General features: G+C 30.6%; 1 protein-coding gene across 1 annotated transcript; it reads left to right on the forward strand.

The window, feature by feature from the left end:
- The first annotated feature begins 8,394 nt into the window (after positions 1 to 8,394).
- LOC120123067 lies at positions 8,395 to 11,896 on the forward strand. The gene is made up of 5 exons (XM_039142065.1): positions 8,395 to 8,447; positions 9,288 to 9,502; positions 9,606 to 10,410; positions 10,501 to 10,827; positions 11,469 to 11,896. The coding sequence occupies exons 2-5, from the start codon at positions 9,290 to 9,292 to the stop codon at positions 11,894 to 11,896; spliced, it is 1,773 nt and encodes a 590-aa protein (XP_038997996.1). The 5' UTR covers positions 8,395 to 8,447; positions 9,288 to 9,289.
- Positions 11,897 to 13,488: the final 1,592 nt, after the last annotated feature.

Consider the following 13,488-nt stretch of genomic DNA (forward strand, 5'->3'; position numbering starts at 1 on the left):
GGAAGGACAAAGATAAATAAATAAATAAATAATAATAATATTTGCTTGCGGTTTCTTGTGGTGGGTGAGTTGTGGGTTGGCACAGGGATTGGTGAAGTTGAAGTTGGATTCCCACTGATTCGGGAATGAATCGGCCAATCGGGTGCTTATGCTTTTAAGAGTTAGAATTGTAGGTAAAGTACATAAATAGTATTATTTATAGGACAATTCCTCGTTTAGTCTTTCTTTACAAAATAATTATTATATTATTTTATTAAGTATTTTAATTATTATAAGTTATAAAATGATCATTTGATTATTTATATATTTTAAATTTAAAATTTAAAAAAATTATATTCGTTTGAACTGGACGGTAACATGTTAATTAGAGATAAAAATTATATTTTAATGATGTCAACTAACATTGTTGCTACTTTCAATCACTAACTCGACGATATAATATTTCAAGCACTGATTCGACGATATAATATAAACAGATTGTTGATCTATAAACGGTTATATGATCAAATTTTATTATTTCATTCCATAGGTTAACATTCAACTCAAATGACCAACAATTTTTTAACAAAAAACAATGAGCTTGGAACATATGAATAATCAAGTGATATTTTTGTAACTTTTAATAATAATGGGACTCAACAAAATATAATCTTATAATCAAATAACCTTTTATAATTTTTAATAATCGAAAAATTCAGTAAAACAATGTCTTATAATTGATATATATTTTTATACGTTACCTTAAAATTTAATTCCTAGAATTGTGGTGAGGGTTTAGGGGAACACGTTTTTCCGGTCACTTGCATCACTTTTTAGGTTGGTCTCTTTAATATTTTGGAGCATATGTTTTTAATTTTAAAATATAATTTTATTGTTGGTTCTATTATATAATTTGATGTGATATAATTTTTCAAAACATATAAGGACATAATATATAATTTTTTTATTATGAGTATCGGTGATGAAAATTTATATTAGTTATAGAAATTTTATACTTTTTGGTTTAGGTACAGAATCGCAGCCAATGGCAGAACGACAGGTAATCGGTAATATTGACGATGAAAAGAGAAAAAAATATGGAGAGAATGTAGGCAAGGAGATTGGGGGAGAAGAATCCTTCTTTCTACTTGTCATAGGGTTTATATTTTCACCAGAGGTTACAAGAGAGTCGTCGACTGTTTAGGTGAGTAACGACGCTAAGAGCAGGAATGAACAAAACGACGTGACCAGGGGGCAAACGGGCGGGAAAAGGCTATGAGACACTGAACGAGGTATGAAACGATGAGAGGATGGGACAAATTAACCTTACACTTTCGAAAAATTACATATACCTTCGAATTTTCAAGATTCATTCTAATTAGATAAATTTTCATTTATTCATTTTATTCATTTTTATTTTACTTTACTTTTTAAAGATCCACTTAAATCGTTAAAAAAATTCTAAACCAAAATTGAGGCACGGTAAGTATGAACAATTTATCTTCAAATAATAATAACGCGACTCTATTTTATTAGTATCTAAAACCTAAAATTAATAGGATGATTTTAATATAAACTAATCTTTTATATTATGCATATACAAATGTACTACATCGTTGAAGTTGTTGGAAAATAATAGATATTTAATAACTTTGAGGTGTTTTATTTATTGATAAAATTATATTTTATATTATATTTAATAAGACCCTTAAAGCGGTATATAATAATTTAACGATGAATGAAAAATTGATGTTCAAAATATGATAGATCCAAATATTGTTGAGAAAAATATGGTATCTTAAAACACTTTCATCTCATATATGAAGTTTATGACATTTGGAAAGTGTTTATAAGATAGAACTAATGTGTTGGTGAGTCAATGTACAAACCAAAATGCTTTCTCTTGTGTGCGGGCCTAATGGTGCAAGTCAATCTCATTTAATCTCTTCAATTGTTGTTGTTGTTATTTCCTCTCCTCTCTTTAAGTAAATAAATTGAAAGTAATTAATTATACGAATGATTTTCTGTTTCAGATTAAAAATATTTACACGCTAATGTTGTTTACACTTAATAATCATTAGATTATTAATATATTATTTCTAACCGAAATGATGTTCATGATAAATTACAAACTTTAGAATATTAACTTAAAAATAATATGGAATGACGCGAAATAATAATGACTATAACCAACATTCATAGACCAACGTGAAACGTGAAGTAGTGCATTTATAGATATAATTGACATTCGTGTAAATGTGGGTGGAGGTAGATGACACAATTCGTACCCCTACTTAGCTTCATTGACATTTTTATCTTACTCCAATCATGTTATTTACGACATTAAAGCAATTTCATTATAAATATAATCATTAAAATATTTTTTAATAGTTCGAGTGATTATAAGGTAGTATATGTTCAGATTTTTCTTAATTAATTGATAATACAAACATATTAATACGCATCTACTCAAATCTATAATTTCTAGGAAAAATAATATTTTCTTTTATCAACGGCATTATCAACGGCAACTAATTGATAAATTCGTAATACTAAAATTTGAGTACCAATTAAATTTATAGAAAGAAAATTGAGTATTCACACATATTTTAATATGTACCATCAATAATTTTGAAGGACTTAATATAAGTCTTTAAGGCTTCATAAAAAATAGAGTAAACTACACATTTAATACTTAAAATTTTAGTTTTGTTTCATTTTAGTACCTAAACTTTCATTTACTTCAAAATCATATCAAACATTTACTTTTTGTTTCATTTTAGTATCCCGTCGTTAAAAAATTAGCGAAAATGTTGCACATGGAATTTTTTATGGTTAAATTACATCATCCATCACTTAACTATGTTCTCACTCCTTTTTTGGTCACTAAAGTTTAAAAAATTTCAATTTAACTACTCAACTTTCAAATTGCTCATGTTTTAATCACTCTAATTTATTTTATTAATCATTTTTGTGACATGACATTTTTATTATTATTTTATTAATACACAATTAAAATAAAAAAAAATAAACTTGAAAGTTAGAGTGATTAAATTAGGAGTAATTTGAAAGTTAAATAATTAAATTAAAAAAAACAAACTAAATTTCAGTGACCAAAATAGGAGTGAGAAGATAGTTGAGAGACACATGATGTAATTTACCCATAAAAAGTGTAATGTTGTAACAATTCCGCTAAGTTTTTAGCGGTTAGGTACCAAAACAAAATAAAAAATAAATGTTAGATATGATTTTGAAATAAATGAACGTTTAGGTACTGAAACAAAATAAAACTAATAATTGAGATACTAAATGTGTAGTTTATATTATAAAATGTCATTATCAGATCACGTTTAAAATTCGTTGTGCCCAACAATGGAGTTTGAAAGCAAAGGTCGAGACTCAACCCTAAATATTGAAGTTTTGGAGCTTCTTTAAGCCACAATTTAGAGTTTATTTTTTTATTTAAGGTAAACTATACGTTTAATACTTTAACTATCACTTTTGTTTCGTTTTAGTCACTTAACTATTTTATGTTTTAAAATCATACCTAATATTACGTTTTGATCACCCACTGTTAAAAAATTAACTGTAATGTTGACATGACATAATAAAGTAATGTCACATCACCATTGAAAATTTTTAAATATGCCGCGACAGGATTTCTATTTTTTTAATGGTGAAAGACTAAAATAAAACAAAAACACAATGTTAGGTATGATTTTGAAAAATAACAGTTGAGTGACCAAAATGAAAAAAAAATTGGGATACTAAATGTGTAAATTACATAATGTTAGGCACTATCATTATCTTGTAGCACCTCAAATCTCAACAGGTTGACTTTGAAATGTTTGAGCATCGAACGATAGATTTCATGTCAGCTTAGTCATTCCATCTACAACCTTATTACTTTTTCGAGACACACAAGTGAACTTCAATCTCCAACCACGTTTCAACAATTCAATAATACGTAGAATCATGGGAGAGACACCCTCCATTGCCTCGTTCTGGCCTAGTAAGGACATAACTTCCTTACTATGGGTCTCCACAATGACAACCCTCATCTTCATCTCCATGCAACACCTAATCTTTCATTCATTCACACCATAGAGTTCCGCATCAAGGACTAAGCAACATCCAATAATTTTTGTGAATCCCGTTATCCATCCTCCATTATAGTCTCGTAGTACACCATCACACGCTGTTAACCTAGAAATAAGCTTCCGTGCACCAACAGTGTTCAGCTTACACCACCCAGTCGGTGGAGACTTCCATATGAGAGAGAGCGATTAACTCATACTTGACAGCCTACCTTCCATGCGCTAGTCAATGCAAGTGCATGCACAACCTCCGTATGCAACCTCCTTCCACTCTGCAAGACATTATCTACCTCCATAAACTCCAAATCAAACAAAGTTTTATTTCATCGAATTCATAGACTCCATATAACTGAACTAAAAAGCAGGTCTCAATCATTATAATCCACTGAGAAGTAATTCGACCTCTAAAAGTTCAATTGAATCCATTCAAATGAATTCCTCAATTATATCCGATTTAATAACCTCAATCCGAACTGATTGAACGATCACATGCACATTCACGAAAAATATATGTCAGCTCCAATAATTTGATATTTAAATAAATCCATTGACTGGTGTCGGATCCAATGTTCCCCGAAAATATAATTAAAAAAGGTAGGTGGTTACCGTCCAAATTTGGAAAAGAGAATGCAACTCTGAAAATATGTTCTCCTTTATCTGATTTTTCACTGCGGTGAGGTGGAAAAGATAATAAGAAGTTACTTTTTCTTCTGCAAAGTTTTCTTTTTAGTGAATCGCGCATTTTTTACCAAATATATTTTGACTGCCACAATTACCAAATATGTGTATGTTTAGTTAATTATTAACTGGACTAATGTGACGATGATATTTTAAATAACTTTTAAAATTAGGCTTAATACAAAATTAAATAATTAAATTTTATCTCAAAAATCGTTTTAGTGTTTAAAGAAATTTTTGTTAAAAATAAGTGTCTAAGGTTATAACCGTAACCATTTTATGTGTCCGGGCCATAACTGTTGTTAAATTATGTTGTTAAAAGACACGTGTCATGCTATGATAATTTTGACAATTTTATTTAACATTTAACATTTTAAATTATATTTAAAAAAAACAAAAAAATCTCAATCCCAATCTCCCCTCTCATTCTCCCTTCCCCTTTCCCCATAACAGAATAACGACGACAACAATGGAGGTTCGTTGTTGGTGTGCACCACCACCACCAACAGCTTCGTTGGTGTCTCGTGAGCCCAACCTCGACCAATAATCACCCAAATCAACAGCCGATAGTCACAAAACAATAAGAAATCATTTGTTGTCCCTCACTGTCGAACCCTTGTCAGGCCAGCCGTGACCGTCACTGCTTCCATTAGTGAGAGCTTCGTATCACGCCGAGGAAAACCCATATGTCTACTCATTGAGCAGCGCTATCGTTCGCCGTTGAGAAAGCGTTGGTGAAAACTCAACCATCAGCCATTTTTTTCTACGATTATGACCGATCCCGACGATCGTGAACCACACCGCCGTCGTTGTTGAAATCCCAACGGAGATGACATTGCAGCGATGGAGATGGTGGACGGAAATGTCATGTCGGCGGTGACTGAAAATTAGTGAATTTTAGATTTTAGGATTTAGGGTTTTGGAGTTATTTTGTAATTTTAAAAAACTTTGGAGTTCTTTATATAAATAAATTAAACTTTTTTTTCTTTTTTCTTTAAAAACAATATTTTTATTTAAAAAATTAAGAAAAATAAAAAATATAATGGTGGACACCGAAAAGTTTAACGGAGACCTATTTTTAACAAAAATTTCTTAAGTACTAAAACGTTTTTTGAGAAAAAGTTTAGACACTTATTTTTATATTAAGCCTTAAATTTATAAATAATAATAATTAAATTATATATATAGGAACTTATTTTTATAAATTAAACTTTTTTTAATTTTTTCTTTTAAAAAATAATATTTTTATTTTAAAAAAATAAGAAAATTAAAAAATATAATGATGGACACCGAAAAGTATAATAAAAAAAACGTTAAACACCTATTTTTTTTAAAAAAAATCTTAAGTACTAAAGGCAAAGTTTAGTCACTTATTATGCTATGTTAGGCTCCGGTTAAATTTGGAAGTTAAACATTTCTTCGAAATGAATTTAATTTCAAATTCAACTTTTTACATCAAGATAAATTTTTATATTATAAGCACGGACTAAAATAAATGAAGTTTGCAAGGTTCTTGGCCGCCTCAAATTTTCAATAATAATTTAGATTTTTATAAATTTAAATATTAAATAAATTAAACGTTTAAATTTAAATGTTTAATAATTTGTTTTATATTTTTAAAAGTAGGATATAAAAGTAATTTTAAAATTTTATCATCTTCTTAAAAAAATCTTTGTACTCCCGTTCAACCAAAACAAATGCGTCTTCAAATCTAAATATAGGGATTTCCGTCTTTGGCTCACATAATGTAAAATTATTTTAGGAATAAGATTATTAAAATATAACATTACTATGTGAACGTTGTATTACTTTGTTTGATCTATTTATTAGTAATGTAAAATTATAATATTTGATTGAATAAATTTAAAAATATTTAAATGCATATTTTTTCAAATTATCCTTGTGATATATGTTTTTTCAACAATATAAACTTTATTATTAAATTATAAATATTTAAATGAAAATTCATAAAATTATTTTAGTTGTTACATTATCTAACCTTTGAAAAATATATTTAACATATAATTAATATACCGAACTTATATTTTTAAATATTTTTCATAAATATCCTATTTATTTATATAAAATATAATGTAATATAAAAAAATAATATTGTAGTCTCGAATGAATAAATATATTATTTTTTAAAGTATAAGATCCATTTTTAATAATTTAAAGTTAGATATTACGCAATTAAGTAAAATTTTAAAATAATGAATTAGTAAAAAATAGCTATTTTAATTATTATACTTCTATCTTTTTAACGTTATAAGGAATTTGAAGTTTTATTTTTAAAAAAAGAATTATATTAACCAAATAATTATTTGTAGTAATATTAATGGTTTGGATGAGTCTACGGTGAACGTTGCACAACAAAACAAAGCACTAGTTAAATTGTTCCTAAATTTTATTTTTTTCAAAATCATATTTAACGTTTATTTTAATATTCAATTTGGTACCCCAACGTTAAAAAATTAATGGTAATACTGACGTGGCATGACATGTCAATTTTTTATTATTTTTTTAATTTCCACTTCACATTTCTATTTCTCTGTCAACATTTTTTAATTAATTTTATTCAACTAACTAGGTAGTACCACGTGTCACCATGTATGAGGATAAAATGAAATAAATCATTCTTACTGTTAATGTGAATTAAACATAGGACACATGCATAAGATGCAAGACACTTAATCATTGAGCTAATGATCAAAATCAATATTAAGTTTTTGACAACGTGGAATCAAATTGTAATTTAAACTAAACGTTAGGTATGATTTTAGAAAAATAAAGTCTAGATACTAAAACAAAACAAAGTGATAATTTAGATATTAAACGTGTAATTTACCTTTAATAAGAACAATTTAATTAATGATGTGTTTCAATTTTTTCAGAATGTTGTTGAAAGGTCAAAATTGGATTTTAATCCACTATTATGCTAGAATATTCATGCTGTAATTAGTTTTTACTTTGTAAAAATAGGCTTTTATAAAAACAAAAATAGTCTCAATAGTTAATAGACTTTCAAATATTCCATTTAAAACACTAATTTGAATTTTCCTTTAAAACAATTTTCTAACATAAAAGAAATATATGTAAACATAATGAGTTGAAAATGGTATTTTAAGGGGAAATGCCATGAATTTAATTAAAATAGCTGAATATGTAACTATTTGGATTAACTAATGATATTATAAAAGTAATTAAATCAAATTATAACACATTAAAGTTTAGAAACCAAAACTCACATTTAAATATAATAGAAGGACCAAAATGAAGATTGACCAAAGTGTAAAAAGAAAGAAATGGTGGGATCAGCTTAAGCCTAGATTTGGAAACTGATGGGGAGATTGTTGCTTCAGTAAATCCAGGTGTCTGAACTATATAAAACACTGTGTACCCAAAAAGCATGGAATCTGGCAGATATTATACACATTTTCACAAAAGCAAAATATACAAACCAGAAAAAGGGAAAAATGAAGGGAGAAAAGCCTTTACATTATTTGTTATTTGGAGAAAATTTCTTATCTGAAAATTTTCTTTTCTTCTTTTTGTTGTTGTTCTAGAGTGAACATGATATGAGATTTTCCTCTTTTCTGTTTGTTTGAAATTTTGGTTCATTTTCTGGATAATTTGGTGGGTTTTTTTAGATCAGCTTCTCATAAGAGGGGTGACAAATAATATAATTATGAGGTAATTTTCTTTCGTTTTTCTATTTTTTTTAAATTTTCATGGTGGATGATTGCTTCTGTTTATTCAGTATATCTGGCTTTGTTGGTAGCCTAACTAGTTTAAAGCTGCATTTCTCATTCTTGATTCTAGCATTTAAAATATTCTGAGGGAAAAAATCTAATTTAATTCTATCTCCCACCCTTCCCCTGGACATTGTGGAGAAATGCTTGAGTTTTGTTACCTAGTGCTTGTTTTTATTTGTCTGAGGAACTTTGGATCTTTAGAGTTTTTACTTCAGAATCTGCATCTATGTTATCCGGATTTAGAATGAGCGTCGAATACAATATCAATTTGCTCAAGTTTTTCCTAATTTTTTCCCGTTATATTTAGAAACAAAGAATTTGAATAACATAGATCTGCAGAAATTGGTTTTTGTGTATTTTATTGTAAGAGTGAGTGTAAGATACTCGAATGCGTATGACACGAATAAACTCAATTTTTTAAAAAATTTCCATGTATTTCGAGGATCATACCGCATGTCTCTTTCCGATATGTCTGATGCGGATAATTTTAAGAAAAACGATGAGTACTGGTAACCGAGATCTTGAATAGTGAAGTTGGATGACGACTGTATATGCTGGTTGGATGGTTCTAAATTATCTTATTACCAACAAATCGTCTGCAATCTGAATCACTATATTTTAGGCCTCATGCAAACATTTATTTTGGTTGTTTCGATCATTAACAACATTGATTACACCAGTGAATATGCTGGAAATACTCGTTTAATACACACAGAATATCTTTTAGATTGAATCATTTCTGCCTTGTAATCCAATGCCACTCTTATGCTACTTGAAGGAATGGAAACTGAAGTACGTTTTAACATGCTGCTTCCCGGATACTATTCTTTGACGAATCTAAAATGCAATTCTGGCAATGTTGGCTGGCCTTTACCTTGCGAAAACATGAACTCAGGGCCATACAGTGATTTCTTACTGAGGCTGGCAATGGGATATGACAAGGAACAAATAAGGAAAACTATCCTGGAACATGATTCGGTATTCAGGCATCAGGTATGGCCTCGATTAACTCTGTTGGGCAATGATGTTTTTCTGTGGGAAGCCTTTAAACTTGTTTTGGAATGCAGTTTTCTGATGCTTGAAATTTTTTATCCAGCTTCATGAACTCCATCGTCTTTACGGAATACAACGGGATTTGATGAATGAAATCAAGAGCAAAGGAGGAGAAAAATATTTGATTCCTCAGGCTACATCACACTCAAATCCGTTTTCATGTGGCTCTAAGACGGAAGATAAACGAAAGAGGTGGCAAACTTCAGAGTCACATTGTTCAGAATTGAATTGTTTTAGGCTATTTACATCCGATGCAAATGGCATCCACTCTCAGTTTAGTTCCTTTAAAGGAAATGCACCAAAATCTAGTTGCTGTTTGACTAAGAATGGCTTAAAGTCAAAAAACTGTGAAAGTTTGGAATCCCAGCCCAACAAGGTTCGGACTAGATTATTTGAACTTGAATCTCCAGCCGGGGAATATATTAACAATGAAGGTGGAGCTCGAGGAGTGTCTGCAAAAGGGAGTTACGAGGTTTCTGGTGAGAGGAATGGAAACTTATCAATGCTCTATGATAGCAATTATAGCTCTAATGGTGAAGCTACTAGTTTTGATTTAAAATTAAAGAGAACTCGTGGTTTCACCGATTTGAATGAACCTATTCCGGTTGAGGAATCATCTAGTTCAGCTTGTGTTGGTATTCCGACTAACGTTAGTTGCTCAAAAAAGGAGGTCCAAAGGAAGGATCTATTGTCTATGTCGCAGCTGCTTCTAGCCTTCAACCAAAGGGGTGTAGAAGTTTTCCCAGAACCCGGTAAAGCAAGGGAGAGATGGATTAGTCTTATTAATCCAGATTTGGAGGTTGGAAGCAGGCAAAATGGGGGAGGGTTCTCTAATAAATTTGAAAATGGTAATGTAGATATGTTTTGATGACTATTCTGATGCTCATTTTTTATCTATTACAAGTATTTACATCCTTTAATATGCCACTCTCTTTCAGGACAACCTAGAAGCAATGGAAGTTTTCATCCTGAAGATTTGCAAGCCCCACACAAATCGGTACAAGTTGAAACTACCGAGGCCCGGCCTGCAATGTTTCTTTCATTTAATGAGAATAAGAGAGGAATGTTTGGAAAACGGAAAATTTTTGGCATAGAAATACCTGAAAACGGTAATGGTGTTTCTACTGTTACATCACATGGACTTGATCAGCTGTCGGTTCATTCTTGGTCAGATGCAGCCCATTCTGAGATACTCTCTGTCTCAAGTCGGGCTAAATTTAATGGTAACTCGAGCCATAATCGCTCTTGGACCTATGGCCAGCTGAGTTCAACAGCCTTGCTGCAGGACCATGACATTACCAGGGGCAAATTGCTTGGTGATAGCAATTCAATATCTCTTCCAAGTTCTCTAGCCGAGGGATTGGCCCAAAATGACTTTCTCTCTGCATTTAATTGCAAGAAACCACGAGCTTGCAGTCCACCGATTGGCTTCTGCAGCCAAAATGGCATCGAGAGTAAAATTGATTCTGAAGAATTTGCTCACCGTGGTCCTAAAAGTAGCTTCAAGTCTTTACCTTGGATGATGGAGGCAAAGTCCACAATCGATCTAAATGCAGACACAACAGCTGCAGACACGGTTATGAGATAGAGGAAATTTCTCGATCTGTCTTTGATTCTGTTAATGGATCAATAAAGCAGAACTCAAATGGAGGATTCTCTTGGTTAAGGGCCACAAGACCTAGTAATGTGAAACCTAACAAAGATGTCGAAGTTTCTCATGAAATAAATTTTATTGACAGAATTGAAATGAGAATACGAGATTCCTTGTCAACAGCTCATGTTGATGATCCGAAGCACCGGAAAAGTGATACTGCAACTGCAATTGATGGTGTGAACTCCGATATGACTGAAGGGCCTTTGTCAATCAAATGTGGGCAGCAATGTCTATTTGAGGGTCTGGTTGCAGATACGAGTTCAGATCATCCAAATGCTAATGCTGGACGCATTGATTTGAACTTGTGTGTTACCGAAAAAGGGATAGAAGATATTCGATCAACATCTTCTGTAAGAACCAATGTGAGGATTGCTGAGATAGACTTGGAGATGCCAATGAACAGCGAAATGGGAACTAAGGATACCTTGGATTACAAGTCTCTTGAAAACAACCTTACGAAGCCTTCCAACGTGTTACATGGTGAAGTCGATGAGACTCTGGGACTCACTAGTGCTTCCGTGGCAGCCGAGGCTCTAATTGCCATATCATCATCCTGCGTGAGCTATCTTCATCAGAATGCCCGCTCAGACAAATCAGAAGTATCAGCAAGCGATTCACTTCTTTGGTTTGCTGAGATCGTTACTTCCTGCAGGAGTGATACCGAGAATGATGTCGGGTGAGCCGGATCCCGAGATGCTTGATTAGCTACCCTCCTCTAGCTATAAAACAACTTTCAGAGTGAAGCCGGAAAATTTTCTCATGGCTCTGCCAGTCGGATTTTTTCAAGCCGTGGAGATCCACACTGTACATGTTCCCTTTTAACTGTAATTGATTTTCTCTAATAGTTCAATGTATCCTGATTCCCGAGTGTGTTTGTGTAATTCTTCATAATAAGTTGCATGCCGTCGTCCCTCATGCAATGAGAAAACAAAAACAAGGAGACGAAAGCTCTGGACGTATACTGTGAAATATTCTAAATGTTGTTCTGAGTGTGTTCCAGAATTGTTCCTTGCAAACTTATTGAGTAATCACATTATTAAAAGAAAATTTTATCCTGTTTCAAAAAATCAAGTTTAAATAATTATATTTATAAGATGGATGTTACCAATAATTAAAAAAAGTAAATAAATATTAAGTTTATAATCTCTACATATTATTAAAAAATAAATTAGAGATGCAGTGCAGGTGTAAGGTATTTAAGGTATTTCTATTCATGATTCGGCGTTATATAATATTATAAAGTTTAGGATGGGATTGGGAGGTCATCTTTTCAGAACCGACTCACTACCCCAAGCCAAACTAATTCCTCGCTTCAAGATAGGATATACGATGTCCGAAGCAAATCATATATGTCTTGCATTCAGACCTAAGCCGAGGTGTAATTTTAGGACGGTAAATAATAGAGTATTGTTAAGTTCGATTTGAGTTCAGTTAGTAGAGCACAAGGTTCTTAACCTTGAGGTCGTGGGATCGAGTCCCACGGAGGGCATTTCATAATTCGGAGGTCTTTTACGGAAGTTGCTCTCAACTTGTGTTGGGGGTAGCCTACTATCTTACCTCCCCTTACCTCATATATGGGAAAAAGGGACAGTCATTTATTTAAGTTCGATTTGATTCAAAAAATTTAAAATTAAATTAAATTTGATTTGAAAATTCATGAATTTAAAATTATCTAATTCGATTTGAACTTATAATAAAAAATAAATTCGATTCAAACTCGAAAAAACTTAAACTCGAAACATTCTCAAACTTAACTTAATTAAAGCTCAAACTCAAACCTAAATTTTATATTATATTTTAAAAAAATAAACATGTTAATATTATTAATATTATAATTGTAAAAATTTAAATTTTATACAATATTATTTTTGAATTACTCAAAAACTTATTGTCATATATCAAATAACTTAATTTAAGAGATTAAAATTTTAAATTAACTTTATTTAATTTAAATATTAATCAAATTTTAACTAAACCAAACTTAAATAACTTTATCATTTTTCTCATCTCATTTATAAGTATAGTAACCTTAAAAGACCAAAACTTCTGAAGTAACAAAATCCTGACATTACACGTGCACAAACAAACAAATATCATAGGGAAACGAAGACATACAAGATCACAATGATTTTTCCATGCAACGAAAACCTTTTCTTATTTACTATATTGATTTATCTAAATTTAATTATAAAAATATATAATAAGTTATACAAAATGTATATAAAATTAAAAAATATAAATAAATCATAATTAATATATATATATATATATA

Source organism: Hibiscus syriacus, unplaced genomic scaffold, assembly GCF_006381635.1.
Source record: "Hibiscus syriacus cultivar Baekdansim isolate YM2019G1 unplaced genomic scaffold, ASM638163v2 tig00110388_pilon, whole genome shotgun sequence".
Lineage (NCBI taxonomy): Eukaryota > Viridiplantae > Streptophyta > Magnoliopsida > Malvales > Malvaceae > Hibiscus > Hibiscus syriacus.

What these genes read in the sequence shown, in the direction of transcription:
- LOC120123067 (XM_039142065.1), top strand. Translation starts at nt 9,290, where the DNA reads ATGGAAACTGAAGTACGTTTTAACATGCTGCTTCCCGGATACTATTCT. An exon ending in ATTCGGTATTCAGGCATCAG is followed by an intron (nt 9,503 to 9,605) that starts GTATGGCCTCGA and finishes TTTTTTATCCAG; the next exon opens with CTTCATGAACTCCATCGTCT. An exon ending in CTCTAATAAATTTGAAAATG is followed by an intron (nt 10,411 to 10,500) that starts GTAATGTAGATA and finishes ACTCTCTTTCAG; the next exon opens with GACAACCTAGAAGCAATGGA.